This window comes from Cetorhinus maximus, chromosome 16 (assembly GCF_964194155.1).
Source record: "Cetorhinus maximus chromosome 16, sCetMax3.hap1.1, whole genome shotgun sequence".
Lineage (NCBI taxonomy): Eukaryota > Metazoa > Chordata > Chondrichthyes > Lamniformes > Cetorhinidae > Cetorhinus > Cetorhinus maximus.
Window position 1 is genome coordinate 18,519,390 of NC_135894.1, and position 15,980 is coordinate 18,535,369.

The 15,980-nt window shown below is 40.0% G+C and overlaps 1 protein-coding gene across 1 annotated transcript in view; it reads right to left on the bottom strand.

The window, feature by feature from the left end:
- The window catches only part of kpna3 (karyopherin alpha 3 (importin alpha 4)), an 82,811-nt gene that overhangs the window by 9,878 nt on the left and 56,953 nt on the right, over window positions 1–15,980 (bottom strand). The window contains exons 12-14 of the mRNA XM_078559445.1: window positions 15,149–15,277; window positions 10,096–10,200; window positions 7,911–7,982 (exon numbers count right to left, since the gene is read on the bottom strand). Coding sequence (XP_078415571.1) covers window positions 7,911–7,982; window positions 10,096–10,200; window positions 15,149–15,277 — 306 coding nt within the window. The remainder of the gene's footprint in view (window positions 1–7,910; window positions 7,983–10,095; window positions 10,201–15,148; window positions 15,278–15,980) is intronic.

Sequence of the window (15,980 nt, forward strand, 5' to 3'; positions counted from 1 at the left end):
GCTCATGCAAGCGAATCTTTTTTGGTCACTCAATTGCTACTGCTGCCATCACTGCATTGCAAAGTTGTTCTCGTCCCGAATGCCATCTGGCTGTTGTGACAAAGCCATTAAATTTCAGGTCGTTTTTCACTGCATCCTTAAATTGTTTTAAAATGTTGCTTTTGCCTATCATGCAAACATTTACCATATTTGAGCTCACTGTACAGCACATGTGTCAGTACTATGACCAACTGTACGAGTATATCCTTCCCAGTGGAGCCAAACCTTTATTAGCATCGTCTTGGCATTGGTTGATTTTCCACAATTCTGCTCTGTGATAATGTGTTCCTGCCATTTGAGATGCACAAGTTTGAACAGCAACTTGAACTTGATGGTGAATAGTACAGTCAGGGTTCACACAACACTGGGAATTTAGATGTAACAAACTTGGAGCGTTAGTTATAGTGTGAAAACTGATGCCATGCTAATTGACTCATTGTTTTAGCCTGCCAAAGGAGCAACTTATGTTTCTGTTGTAAGTGCATACACTTCTTGATTGATAAGGTCAGTGTTTGACAACACACTTGAGAGTTAGGTGAAGTCCATTACTACATTGAGTTTGGTTCCTTCACTGTCAGTGGACAGTTGGATATACTGTTTACTGCATTACAGGTTTTCACATCACTTCTCTTTCCTTCAGGTTGATGGCAAGCCCATAATTCCTCATGACTGTTACGAATAAATCTCTGATCGGTTGTATATCTTGGCATTTGGTCATCAGCAATCAAATGAGCTTTCCACTGACCTAGTCTGCTCAAATTCAAGCAGGCCTGCAAGCAAATCATTTTTAATGCATTCAATTACTGATGCAAAAGAACTTGGTTTGAGGACAAAGCCTTGTTTCACCCTAGTGGTGACATTAATCAGTTTCAAAAGGACAATGCATGCCCACACACAGATGCTATGTAATGTCTTTGACAAACAAGGCAAAATAGGTTTTCATTATTCCCGGGTTGCTGACTGTTTCATGTGTTTTTGTCAGAACTGTAAAGTATGAGCACCTTCTGTTTTGGCATTTTTTTCTTGCATTTGAAAAACACAAACATTTATAAAATTAAAACATAAAATACTGGAAACACAGATCAGTCAGCATCAAAAAAAAAGAAATAACAGGCCAACTACCTACATCAGAATTGAACAAAAGTTCATGTCAATTTTCTCTGAATCCATGCTACGTTTTTGGAAGTACATCTTCTGATAGGTTAGGAAGAATGAAATTATTAAACATCTCGCTAAGGGACAGTACTTTACTTACAATGGACAAGAGGGAAATGCCGCAGCAGTTACGAGACTTACACCATGTTTGGATGTGGCAAATTAGCCAAGAGTGGATGGAGCCAGAGTTATAGAATATGAAATGTATTTGGAGCCCACTGCTGATATTCCAGTAGAGCCAGAAGCATATTGTTTCGACTGGGTTGGTAACCTCTTCTGGTGTGGGATGTCCATCCATGCTTAAGACTGGGTCACTATCATCTTATCTACAACTTCATTAATGGTCCTGGATGGCAAATTCAGTAGAACATCGTGCTGATTTGATTCATCTCCACATTTACAAGATACAGTGCATGGGTAAATTCAGTAAAAGACAGACTGGGCTGATACAAATTAGAAATTGGCCCCTATGAGTAATGGATGTTGGGGCTTTATTTGTTCGAGATGAAATTCTAGCTTCCCAGACATGGAGCACCTTTTAAATGGTTGAAATAAACAGAGGAATCCTTGATGTCTGTGTACCTCACCTACTAGCCTATTTCAGGTTTCATGTCTACATAGAGTTGGAATGTTTCCGAGTAGTTGGGTCAGAAATAAAATGAAGAAGGTAACCAACTGTTAGTGCTTGGTGCTGAGGAACGACAGTAAGCATACATTTCTTTCTTACTAAATTGTTTGAACCAATTGCGATAGTTTCTTAAAGGAATTCCATTTTACTTCTGTGAGCAGGCCACCATGTACAATTGGAGCTAGACATTCTCTGGAGCATACGAACATACACATGAACAAGGAGGAGTAGGCCATTTAGCCCCTCGAGCCTGCTCCGCCATTCAATAAGATCATGGCTGATTTGATAGTAACCTCAAATCTGCATCCTGCCTACCCCTGATAACCTATCACCCCCCTTGCTTACCAAGAATCTACCCGCCTCTGCTTTAAAAAATTCACCAAGACTCTGCTTCCACCGCCTTTTCAGGAAAAGAGTTCCAAAGACTCACAACTCAGAAAAAATTTCGCCTCATCTCAGTTTTAAATAGGTGACCCCTTATTTTTAAAGAGTGACCCCTAGTTCTAGATGTTCCCACAAGAGAAAACATCCTCTTCACACCCGGCAAGACCCCTCAGAATCTTATATGTTTCAATCAAATTGCCTCTTATTTTTCTAAACTTCAGCAGATACAAGCCTAGCCTGTCCACATAAGAAAACCCACCCATTCCAGGTATTAAGTCTAGTAAACCTTCTCTGAACTGCTTCCAACACATTTACATCCTTCTTTAAATAAGGTGACCAATACTGTACACAGTACTCCAGTTGTGGTCTCACTAGTGCTCTGTATAATTAAAGCATAATCTTCCTACTTTGTTATTCAATTCTCCTCGCAATAAATTATAACATTCTATTAGCTTTCCTAATTACCTGCTGTTCTGTATATGAGTCTTTTGCGATTCAAGAACTAAGACACCCAGATCCCTTTGCATCTCAAGAGGTCTGCAGTCTTTCACCATTTAGCTAATATGCTTCTCTTTTATTCTTCCTGCCAAAATGGACTATTTCATATTTTCCCACATTATACCCCATTTGCCAAATCTTTGCCCACACACTTAACCTATCTATATCTTTTTGTAGCCTCCTAATGTCCTCTTCACAACTTACTTTCCTACCTTTGTGTTATCAGCAAATTTGGCAATCATCTCATCCATCCCTTCATTTAAGTAATTTATATCAACTGTAAACAGTTGAGGTCCCAGCACCGATTCCTGTGGCACACCACTTGTTACATGCCAACCTGAAAAAGATACATTTATGCCTACTCTCTGCATCCTGTTAGCCAGCCAATCTTCTATCCATGCCAATATGTTACCTCCTATACCATGAGCTTTTATTTTCCACAATAACCTTTGATGTGGCACTTTATTAAATGCTTTCTCGAAATTTAAGTACAGTACATCCACTGGTTCCTCTTTCTCCACAGAACATTACTTCCTCAAAGAATTCCAATAAGTCAGATGCTGCCTGATTACCTTGAACTGATCCAAGTGCCCTACTATAGCTTCTTTAATAATAGCTTTTAACATTTTCCCTATGGCAGATGTTAAGTTAACTGGCCTGTAATTTTTTGCTTTCTGTCTCCCTCCCTTTTTGAATAATGGAGTTACATCTGCTATCTTCTAATCTACTGGAAGGTCCCCAAACCTAGGGAGTTTCAGAAAATTAAAACAAAAATTAAAGCATCAACTATCTCACTAGCCACTTCTTTTAAGACCCTAAGATGAAGTCCATCAAGACCGGGCACTTGTCAGCCTACAGCTCCAACAATTTACTCAGTGCCACTTCTCTGTTGATTGCAATTTTCCTGAGTTCCTCCCTCCCTTTCAGTTTCTGATTTGTAGCTGCTTCTGGCATGTTACTTGCATCATCTAAAGTGAAGGCTGATGTAAAATACCTGTTCAATTCATCTGCCATTTCTTTGCTTTCCATTATCAATTCTTCAGACTCACTTTCTACAGGACCAATGCTCACTTTGTTAACTCCTTTCTTTTTTCACTATTTATAGAAACTCTTACTGTCTGTTTTTATAATTCTGGTTAACTTTCTCTCGTACCCTAATTTTTCCCTCCTTATTAATCTTTTAGTCATCCTTTGCTGTTCCTTATATTCTGTCCAATCTTCTGTCTTTCTATATAACTTTGCACAATTATATGCTTTTTCTTTAAGTTTGATACTATCTTTAACCTTTCTAGTTAACCAGGGATGGTGTGTCCGTCCCTTGGACTTTTTCTTACTTGTTGGAATGTATCTATTCTGTGTATTCTGAAATATCCCCTTAAATGTTTGTCAATGCAAGTCTATTGACACATCCCTTAACCTAATTTTCCAATTCACTTTAGCCAGCTCTGCTTTCATGTCCTCATAATTGGCCTTATTTAAGTTTTAAAACATAGTCTCAGACCCACTCCTCTCTCCTTCAAATTGGATGTAAAATTCAATCATATTATACTTACTGCTACCTAGGAACGCCTTCACTATGAGGTCATTAATTAATCCCATCTCATTGCACAATACTAGGTCAAGTATAACCTGTTCTTTGGTTGGCTCCAGAACATACTGTTTTAAGGAACTATCCTGGAAACATTCTATGAACTCATCTAGGTTACCTTTGCTCACTTGACTTTTCCATTCTATATGTAGATTAAAATCTCCCATGATTATCGCTGTGCTTTTCTGACAAGCTCCCATTATTTCTTCCATTATGCTGCATCCTACCACGTGGTTACTATTAGGGGCCTGTACATGAGTCCTACAAGTGACTTCTTACCTTTACCATTCCTCATCTCTAGCCAAACCATTCCCACATCTTGGTTTCTTGAATTTAGGTCATCCCTCTCTATTATGCTAATGCCATCATTAAATAACAGAGCCACCCCTCCACCTTTTCCTCACTTCTGTCCTTCCTAAATGTTCTATACCCTTTAATATTCAGGTCCCAATCCATGTCCTCCTGTAATGACTATCAAATCATTACTTATTTATTTCTACGTGCGTTCTCAGTTCATCTGTTTTGTTTAGAATGCTTCATGCATTCAGATAAAGAGCCTTTAGTTTTATCCTTTTGCTCTTTTTATAACCTCTAGCCTTATCTATTGATTTACTGTTATAGATTTGTACTCTCTATCCCTTCCTGTCCCGGTCTGTTTTTCATTTCCCATAATAATACCTTTCTCTTTTACCTTGTCTCCACTTTTTGATCTACCACATCTTCCCAAATGTGTACCCTTGCCCCACTACTTAGTTTAAAACTCTCTCTACTTGGATAGTTATACAGCTCGCAAGAACACTGGCCCTGGCAGGGTTCAGGAGTAGACTGTCCCAATGGTACAGATTCCATTTTTCCCAATACTGGTGCCAGTGCACCACAAACCGGCACCCACTTCTCCCACATCAGGCTTTGAGCCACGCATTCATCTCCCTAATCTGATTTGTGCTATGCCAATTTTCACGTGGCTCAGGTAATAATCCAGACATTATGACCTTTGAGGTTCTGCTTCTTAATTTGGTGCTAAGCTCCTTATTCTGACTACTCAGAGCCACCTTCTTTGTTCTGCCTATGTTGTTGGTGCCAACATGGACCATGATGACTGGGTCATCCCCCTTCCACCGCAAGTTCCTTTCCAGCCCCGAGCAGATGAACTGAACCCTGCCACCAGGCAGGCAACACAGCTGGCTGGACTCACGCTCTTTGCTGCAGAGAACGGTGTCAATCCCTCTTACTATACTGTCCCCTACTACCACTACATTCCTTGTAACTCCACCATTTGAATGGCTTCCTATACCACCGTACCATCGCCAGTTAGCTCATCCACCCTGCAGCCCCCCCACTCTCATCCAAACAAGTTGAAAAAACCTCAAACCTGTTGGACAATTGCAAGGGCGCAGGCTCCTGCACTCCTGCCCTCTGGGTCCCCTTACCTGCCTCACTTGCAGTCACACCCTCCTGTCCCTGACCACTGACCAAATCAGAAGACTCTATCCTAAGGGGTATGACCGCTTCTTGGAATAAAGTGCAACTTGCCCCCTCCCTGATATGCCGCAGTGTCTGCAGCTTGGCCTCCAGCTCAATAACTCTCAGCCCAATTTCCTGCAGCTGCAAACACTTAATGCAGATGTGTTTACCCTGGATCACATCGGTATCCAGAAGCTCCCACATCCTGCAATCGCAGCACATCACCTGCCTTGCCATCTCCAATATGTGTTAATTAATTAATAATTGGTAATTAATTATAATTAAAAAGCCTACATCTCCCAAAAGGTTTTGGCACTGCCAGTAATCTTTACGCTACTGATAAAACAATACAGTACTTACAAAACCGATAAACCTAAAAGCCAGTTACTGGTTTACCTGCTCCTTCTGCTGCACCAAAGTGGAAATCAAACACTAGAGGCTGAAAAAGAAGAAAGAAAGCACCTCCTCACCGAACTCCCCACTCTGCACACTTTGCTTCTTGCAGTAAACCTTACCTAAAGCACCTCTGTCCCCCATGCACCAAATTCCCACTTTGAACCGAATTCCCAAATATGCTCACTCGATCTCTGTCTCACTCAGGCCGAAGTCTTCCCTCACTGACTGTGCGCCTCTTACTGAACTCAGACATTCCTGGGATAGCTTTGCACTTGTGAAATTACAGCCTTGAAATTACTCTTACATTTTTCCTCCACCTCACAATGTATACTGTGACTTAAGGTACCTGATGTTATTTTGCTCTCTTAATATCAGATGTCATTGCAGATATGAGCCAGTATGCTTCATGTGAGTTAACAAATGATAATCAATAAACTACATGGAAATAAGATAAAAAGCACAAATTAATTTTGGTAGAAAGATTGGCAGGACATACAGATGAATGATAAAACTTAAAGAAAAGCTGAGAGACTTAAGGGAAATGTTAGAGGGCATGCTGATAAAGCTATTTTTAAAAATGAGATCTGAGGTTTTATAAATAGGGGTATTGAGTACAAAAGCGAAAAGGTAATGCGAGAATTACACAAATGATTAGGCAGCAATTAGAATATGCTGCGTAATTTTGGGCTTTTAACTTTAGGAAGTTGGCATGGCTAACATGTTGTAGACGGCGTCAGGGCTCCTCATATCATTTAAACAGATTAATGTGCAGGTGATATAACACTCCTTTGCATATCAATAGCCATTATTCATAAAGCAATCATGACACCCTCTTTATTGAGTAGATCAATGTTTGAAGAGGAAGAACAACGATGGGCTTGGGTGACACAAGAGCCAAGGTCTAACTTCTTCCAAGGTTTGAGTTAATTGAAATCCATAACAGCAGAGTGTCTATGGTCATACCTGGGATGAAAGGCTTTACTTTTGAGGAGAGACACAACAAACTTGCTCATCTCACTAAAACAACGGTGTTTAAGAGGAGATCTGACTGAATTTCTCAAGATTGAGAGCTTTTGAGAAGGAAATTTCGGGAAAAAAATAGTTCCACAGATCAGTAAAGCATAAATTTAGGAATTTTTAAAAATTTATTCTTTCAAGAGATGCGGGCATCACTGACAAGGTCAGCATTTGTTGCCCATCCCTAACTGCCATGGAACTGAGTGGCTTGCCACACCATTTCAGAGAGTAATTGAGAGTCAACCACATTGCTGTGGGTCCAGAGTCACATGTAGGCCAGACAGGTAAGGATGGCAGATTTCCTTCCCTAAAGGAACCAGGTGTGTTTTTATAACAATCGACAATAGTTTCATGGTCACTATTGTGGAGATTAGTTTTTCAATTCCAGATTATTACTTGAATTCAAATTTCACCAGCTGATTTTGAACCCTTGTCCTTAGGATATTAGCCTGGGCCTCTGGATTACCAGTCCAGTGACATTACCAATATGCCACCGTCTCGCACTTAAATGCCACCAAAAGAACAGAAGTTAGCAGAATTTATATTAAGCATAGGGTTGTAAGGACACAGAATGTCACCACCAGAAGCAGAATCTATTAAAAGGTAGGTGGATAGAAAGAAAGAAAAAAAATTAAAAGCGCATTGGGGAAAGGGAAATAGAATAGGAGGAGACATAAAGCTGACCCTTTTATGCAGCCCAAGTCTATGATTCTCATGTTATAAAGAATATCTTTCACTTACTTGCTCCTTTTTGCCACTAATTGTCAAGTTACTGATCGCCCATGCAGCTTCTTTTTGAGTTCCAAAATCTCCCTATAATGAAAAGAATGTAGTTCAACTTTCACTACAACTTTAACAAGAGGAATGCAGCTTTAGTAACTATTTCACACTATAAAGAGTTCTCAACTTGCCAAATAAACTGCAGCATTGATTGAAGCATTCTTTTTTGAAAAATACTTCAACAAGGCAGGTAGATGGGTGAGTGGAAGATAGAAATACTCTGCGTAGATCGTGAACATGATCTGCGACAAGGGAAAATAGGCTGAACAGCTGTTGTTTCCCCATCTTCTCTGGCTTTTCAATTTGACAACAAAGTGGAGATCCAAATCGTATGAACAGCGAAATAGTTCCCACCTGTACCCAAGAAATTCATGTTAAACTTAACAATTTTATAATTGTATAAGTGAACCATTTTCTTTTAAGATGTTTGTGCATTTTTTGTCCCACCATTTTAGTTGCAATTTTCAAAACCTTTGGATTACATTTTCCCAGAAATCACATATATCCAGGCATATTCAAGTTACAGCAATTAATTCACTCTCAGGATGCGGGTGTCACCAGTAAGGTATTTATTTGTCACAAAACTGTAATATTTTTCATAATATTATTGTAGGCTTATGGATGTGAGTGTGGATGGTTCTATGTGACTGATTTAATTGAATGAGAGTCAGATAAACTGCAAGATTGAAATTATCAAGAGTTAGGTGTAAAGCAGGTTTTTGAAATGGAGATTGACAAGCGAGGATGAGGATTCCACAGATAAGGTGTGAATGAAATTTCCATTTTTTAGATAAGTGGAGGGGTTGTTTGATTGTCAAAGGGATGGTAGGATGTTTACAACTAATAAGATAAATAGGGCAAGGTTATGATGTTTATTTTTCCCAAAAATAAAGAGGCCATAGAGGCCATATTGACAACATGAAAGAATTTGTGGGAAAAGTAAATTTCCGAAGACACGTAGAACAATGGGATTTTACACAATAAAGAGAGAAACATATATAAAGAAGGATGGAAGATTATGTGGGTGTGGCCATGTAAAATCTTGAAATGTACTCCGTATTCTGACTTGGAAGAAGCCCTTGCCAGTCTGCAGGAAGACATGCTGTTCTAGTAAATTGTGTTACAAGCCTTTGGAATTCCACTGTCGAGTGGATGTGTGAGGTAACCTTGCTGGGTTGATTTTATCATTTCAAATCTATTTTGGACTGTTGCCCTAGAGGGGGTGTGTAGTTGAGAGCCTGTTTAATTAAGAATTTTGGGACCAAGATTAAATAACTATGGAACTGTAATCTTGTGTTTATTGTTGGTTTTTTGTTAATAAATGTTTTAATTTAATTTTAAAATCTCTAAAGGTGTTAGTGGACTGAAGTCTTCTGAATTCAACGCATAAGCCTTCTCATAATAAATACAAATTGCAAAACCGTTGTGATAGCGTGGCCAAGTTTCCCTTGTGAATTTGGTCAGCCTGGCACATATCACCTGCCACATCATAACATTTGCCTAACCCTAATTGCTCAAGAAAAGGTGGTGGTGAGCCACCTTCTTGAATACAACCGAGTGGCTTGTTAGGCCATTTCAGAGGTCACTTAAGTATGAACCACATTGCTGTGGGTCTGGAATCATACAGAGGCTAGACCAAGTAATGATGGAAGCCCTCCCTCCCTAAAGGATATCAGTGAATCAGATGTGTTTTTACAACAATCTGGTATAATTGAATTTTAATTTTCCAACTGTCATGGTGGAATTTGAACTCATGTTTCTGAGAGTTCTGAAGAAGTCATATTGGACTCAAAATGTTAGCTCTGTTTCTCTCTCCACAGATGCTGCTGAGTTTTCCCAGCACTTTGTTTTTACAATGCTACCATGCCTGCTAGAGATGCTGCACTTGGGCAGTCAGAAGATTAGCCAAACCCTTGCGAGAGGCAATAGCTGTAAGTGAGATTCTATTCTGGACTGTTCTTTAAGGTGAGCTGTGTTTCATAGGCACACAGGTGAAAGCAACAGAACCTTTGCTGACTCCTTTGCTTTGCTATGCTATGACAATTAAATGTTAACTATTTCACCTAAAATATATTCTCACTAAGCTAATTTCAAGCAGTGCAAGAAGGTCTGGCCTGAATATTGATATGGTTTCATTTTTGCTCACCTTAGCCAGTTGATGAATAATCATGGGAATCAAACCAGCATCTATTACAGCTTGCACTTGCAGCTGGTTTCCTGCTGTGATGTTGGAGAGGAACCACACTGCTTCCTACAGAAAACAATTCAAACAAAGCATCAGCAATGTATTCTGGCCACCAATCAATGAGCACTTTCTTGCAGGTTAAGTATGTGTGCAGTAGCAAAAATGATTAAAAACAATTCCAGGGTTAGCTCTTTAAAGTACAACTGCCTTTAATCCAACCTACTCCCATAGGTGTTCAAACACTTAGTGTTGCAAGGAATCAAAAGGAGACAAACTGCAGGTAGGTTTAAGATGGTGAGAAAGACACGCCCGTCTTATATGTTGAATGGGCAAAAGCGAGGGTGGTCCTCAACTGGACTTCTATAACTGGAACCCAGCGATTTCATAACTCATGAATATGCAGCCATGTTGTCCCAAGTTTTATAGTCATTCACATACGCACATGTGGATTTTATCCCACAAACCTTTAAATCTATGTCTCCCATCTTAGTTCACAATTATCATGGCCAGTTTATGTCATATAAACATTTGTTTAATTAAAAGCCTGTTGAATCATATGGGAATTTACATTGCCATTTATCACACACCATGAGAAAAAGCCTTGGCAGTATTGGCCCACCACCGTTGTCAAATATTTTAGAGTTTTCATTATTTTGTGCCTAATGAAACAGAAAGAAAAACTGATCTCCAACTTGCAGTTCTTTCAATCAGTATTCAAAATTATGTTCTAAAGCATCAGACTATGAAGACTAATAAAATGCTTGAAAGTAAAATTTACAAATAAAAAAATTGCATAGATTGCCAACAGAAGCAGTAGGTCAGTCTTTGTTATGCTCTATATTTGATCCAGCCCAAAATAAACAAACACCTTCAGTGGAAAAAAAAGACATCTGATTAAAATTCAGCTGCAATAAGTGCCATATGGCCAGCATTTCTCTGAGCTTGCCTCTTTCTAAATTATGAATACGCCATCCTACATTCTCTCTCTCCTTCCTACATCCTCATTCTGATCAAATCAAGACTTGTTGCACTGCCTCCAACTCCAATTCAACCTTTCCTAGGACCTCAAAACTGGAAGTCATGACCATTCGTGACCATTTAGTCCATCAACTTTCAGGTTTTAAAACTAAGCTCAGCACTCCCCAACTTTCTCCATCTCCTTAATTTATTTCAGCCATGGTGGTATCCTGATCATGGGCCTCTCACCTTCACTTAACTGAAAAAAAGGCTTAAAAAAAAATCTATACCAGAAGCATGTTACTTGGCCTGTGCAAATGAGTTTTCTCCTTGCTGCACCTGTGGGAAATTGAGTTAAGTGTAGGTACACACTGCAAATGAAAATGTTCAAATGTGTCACCTAAAGTGAATTATTTCTGAACACAAATTCCTAACCACCACTCACTGTGAGCCATTAGAAGGGTTGAGTACAGTTGCAAATAAGACAGTAAAGCACAAGATGATAAAAAGTGTTTCAAGAACAGGAAGATTCTACGTGGCTAAATGTAAAAAGAATTAATTTGCATTTACATAGTGCCTTTAAATGAAGTGAAACAAAGCTGCCAGAGTGGACTTGCAGCAGGTAGTGAGAGAACACCAACACGATGGGGAAAACCAACTTGATCGCATCCTCAACTATCTACCTGTCACACATGCATATATCCATGACAATGCTCGTAGGAATGACAAGTGCATAGCCCTTTTAGAGATGAAGTCCCTGCTTCACACTGAGGATACTATCCATTGTGCAATGTGGCATTATCAGTGTCCTAGACAGATTCAGCAGCTCAAAACTGGGCATCCAGGAGGCACTCATGGGCTATCAGCAGCAGCAAACTTATATTCCACCACAATGTGTAAACTCATGGCCTGGCATATCCCTCACTCTACCATTACCATGAAACCAGAAGACCAACCCTGGTTAAGTAAGCATTGAAGAACATGCCAGGAGCACCACCAGGTACATCTAAAAATGAGCTGCCAGCCTGGTGAAGCTACAATACAAGACCACGCGTATGTTAAACAGAATGCTATAGATAGACTTAAGCAATCCTAAAGCCAATTTATCAGAGCAAAGTTCTGCATTCCTGCCATATCCAGCTGTTAATAGGGGACTAAAAACAATGACTTTGATCTTCTCAATATTTAGTTGAGGAAATTACTGCTTCTCCAGTACTGGATGTCACAGGAGCGGTGTGACAAATTAGAGACAGTGGTGAGGGCATGAGTAGTGAAGGCAAGGTAGAGTTGGGTGTCGCCAGTGTATAAAATGGAACCTGACATCATGTTTATGGATAATGCTGCCACGGGGCAGCATCAAATTTGAGAAATAGGAGGGGTCAAGGGTAGATCCTCGGGTAACAACAGAGGTAATGATGGGGATATGGAAAGAGAAGGCAATTACAGGTGATTCTCTGACTACGACTGGGCTGGTAAAAATTGGAGCAGACGAGTGCAGTCTCATCCAGCTGGAAATGAAGGAGAGCTGTTGGGAGGAGAATGGCATGGTCAACTGTGCCAAAGGCAGCGGACAGGTCAAGGAGGATGAGGGATAATAGTTACCACAGTCACATTCACATAGGATGTCATTTGTGACTTTGACAAGGGCCATTTCGATATTGTGGCTGAGTAGGAAACTGAATGGAAGGATTAAAACATGGAGTTCTGGGAAAGATGGGCACAGATTGGGAGGTGACAATATGTTCAAAGACTTGAGAAGAAAGGGAGTTTATAAGGTTAGAGATGTCATGGTGGGTTTTTTTTTGAGAGAAGTGATGAAGGCAGATTTGAAGGGGAGGGGGACAGTACCTGAGGAGAGGGAACTGTTAGCAACACCAGCGAAGTGGTGGGTTGGGTGTGCAGCAGTTTGCAGCAAATAGAGCCAAGGGAGCAAGAGATAGGTCTCACGGACAAGAAAACCTCAGAGTGCATGAAGGGAGGTAGGAGAGAAACTACACAAAGATGAGTTCAGTGCCAGATGCAAATCAGGGGAAACCTTAGAGGAAGTTTGGTCCGATGGATGAGGAAAGGAAGGGAAGTAGTTGAAGCGGTTAAATGGTTGTAATCCTAGTGACAAAGAAATCTATGAGCTCTTTGCACTTCTTGCTGAAAGTGAGGGAGGATGAGGCAGGGGAAAGGGGTTTAAGAAGACGGTTTGCAATTGAGAAGCCGGGAGGTGATCTTCATATTCCAGATGATTCTGGGATAGTGAGTTTTGGCAGAGGAGTGCAGGTCCTGAGGTGCTTTATGTGGTCCAGCCAGATCTGATGATGAATAGTTATCAGCCATAAATGTTCAAATCTGTGTCCCTTGGGAGTGTAGATGAGGGCCATCCAGGGGGAATGCCAGGATGAGACAGGGTAAAGGTTTTAGTGGAGACAAGGGCAAAGTTGGAAGTGAAGGGTGTGATTGAACAGATCGATATCTGCAAAAAGATCGCGATGATTGACAAGCCTAAGGCTAGACAGTTGAGAATCTGCAAGCGCAGTTTTAAGTGACTTAGGGGAGAATTTTTTTCCAGGGTGGACTTAGAAGGAAGTGGTATTAGGAGGGGAAAGGGGAATGTGGGCAGAGAGTGATGTGATCAGAAATGGGCTTATCTGAGATTGACACACAGAGACCACAAGAGATTGCAAGGTCAGGGGGGTGGCTGTGAATATGGGTAGGGGAGTTTGTATGGACCACCTGGAAAAAACAGAGGGTAATCCAAATATCCATCTTGTGAAACAAACAATTAAGCTCAGCTTCAGGATGCACTGATCATGGTCGTTCCTTAACTAAACTCGTTATATTACTTTGCATATAACAATCACCAGTAAATATTGTATTATATGTAATGATGTACAATGCAAGACCTGTGACGTGTACATAAATGTTTATGGCTTTTAATCTGCTGGGAATTCATCTGCCATTGTTCACAGCTAATATTTATGACTTCCCCCATTAGAAAGCGAGAGTGTTCACATGGGGAAATGTATCAGCCAACATGATGAGGGTGGAAAAATTCATATGAGTAACTTTGCAAGATAGCTTAATTCAAAACGGCATGGCAACAATGACACTGCAAACCCCTTTGGAGCTTTGTGGAGCCCAGCTAATATCACTGGCCATTGACCTGATGCAAAAATGTATGAGCCTCCACCGATGCTCTACAAGGATGCCACCACTGAGATATTTGTGGTTAAGTTTGGGACATTTTAATGGGTGCATGAGTCACCATTCAGTGGCACTGTGACTTCAACCTCAGAGTGACCCTAAGACAAACATCTTCCCATAGGGTTGCACATCTGAAAATGCAAGATAAAATTTGAGTGAAGTTTTTAAAAATTCATTTATGGGATATGGGCGTTACTGGCTAGACCAGGATTTCTTACCCATCCCTAATTGCCCTTGAGAAGGTGGTGATGCAATGTTCTCAATCTCAACAATTCACTATTTTACATTTCTACTTGACAAATATTTTAAAACTATAATACACTACCACTACATTTTCCTTTTTTGTGGGAATATTGTCTTGTCCTCTCCATTACTCTGGCCTTGATGGGCTATCAGTCAGTATACATTCAATATGATGTGCACTCAAGCCCATCTTGGCAAAGCAAGGTCTGGTTTTAGATATGGGGAGGGTGGGAGAAAAGAGTCTGTGGATATATTTGCAGCTACAGAAAGGCAAAAGCAAACAAAAATTTGGGGGGAGTAAGAGGGTGATAGTATATTAAACGAACCTAAACAAGTCAACAATGTGTTGTGCACTACTAGAACAAAAAAACCCTCCCCACATTTCCCCAAAAACCACATTACAAAGCTGGCAAGGACTCATCACCATAATGTTCAGATTATTGTGTGTGCTGACAGTGCCAACTATTGTGAGATCGCCAACAAGCGCTTTCAAATGAGGCTGATAGCTCAACAACTGGGAATAACCTATTAAAGCTAAATTGTGTTACCATCATAAGAACATTTGATGACATTGGCAGAGCTTCACAAGTCATACTGGCAACATGCTAACTTTTTTTACCTTGTTGATCTTCTCTTTAGGATGGGTCAGGAGATTGGGAAAGTGTGACAGTACGTCACAGTTGAGAACAACCTGCGTCTGTTCATCAGTACCCGTCACTATGTTGCCTACGGCTCTCAGTGCAGCCGTCTGTACAAAAGGGGGAAATAAAACGGTATTTTGAGATTCTATTCTTTTGCAAATGTATTCAAGGCATCAATTAAAATTAAAAACTTTATTACTTCAATTACTGCAATTATTCCCTCTACACCCATGGATAACTCAACATCTCCCAATATGGAGTGGCTAGGATAGCAAGGAGAAGCAAGGTACTGCTTTCCCTACCTTCCACGTTGGGAAACCAACCTAGATTGTCCTTGTACAAATACATTAATACAAACTGTAGAAGCAAAGGGAGAGTCTTTGTGTGAAGTAGGGAGATAGAAAAGGTTCTCCCCACCCAATGGGAAAAATAATAGCCTAACTGGTAGAGGGAAAACCTCTGCAAACCCATCCTGCTGTTTCATAGTGTTTAACCTACAATATATTAAACTTAAGAGTAAAATGTGAAATCACATCTGTACAAAACATACATGCTTCTATTCTTTACATTCTAGTGTAATGAAATCAAATCTGGTTGTATATGTCAATTAAAAAAACAGAAAATTCTATAAACAAAATATTTTTTAGTACTACACTTTTATCACCAAAAATAAAGGTTTATTTCTATTTCATACATTAATGCTAAGAATCTTTTTAATATAAAAATGTTATTTTACTTATCTTAAGAGCAATACAGAGGGAATATTTTTCCCATCAAAAACAAGCTCTGGTCAATGAAACAAAGCTCTGC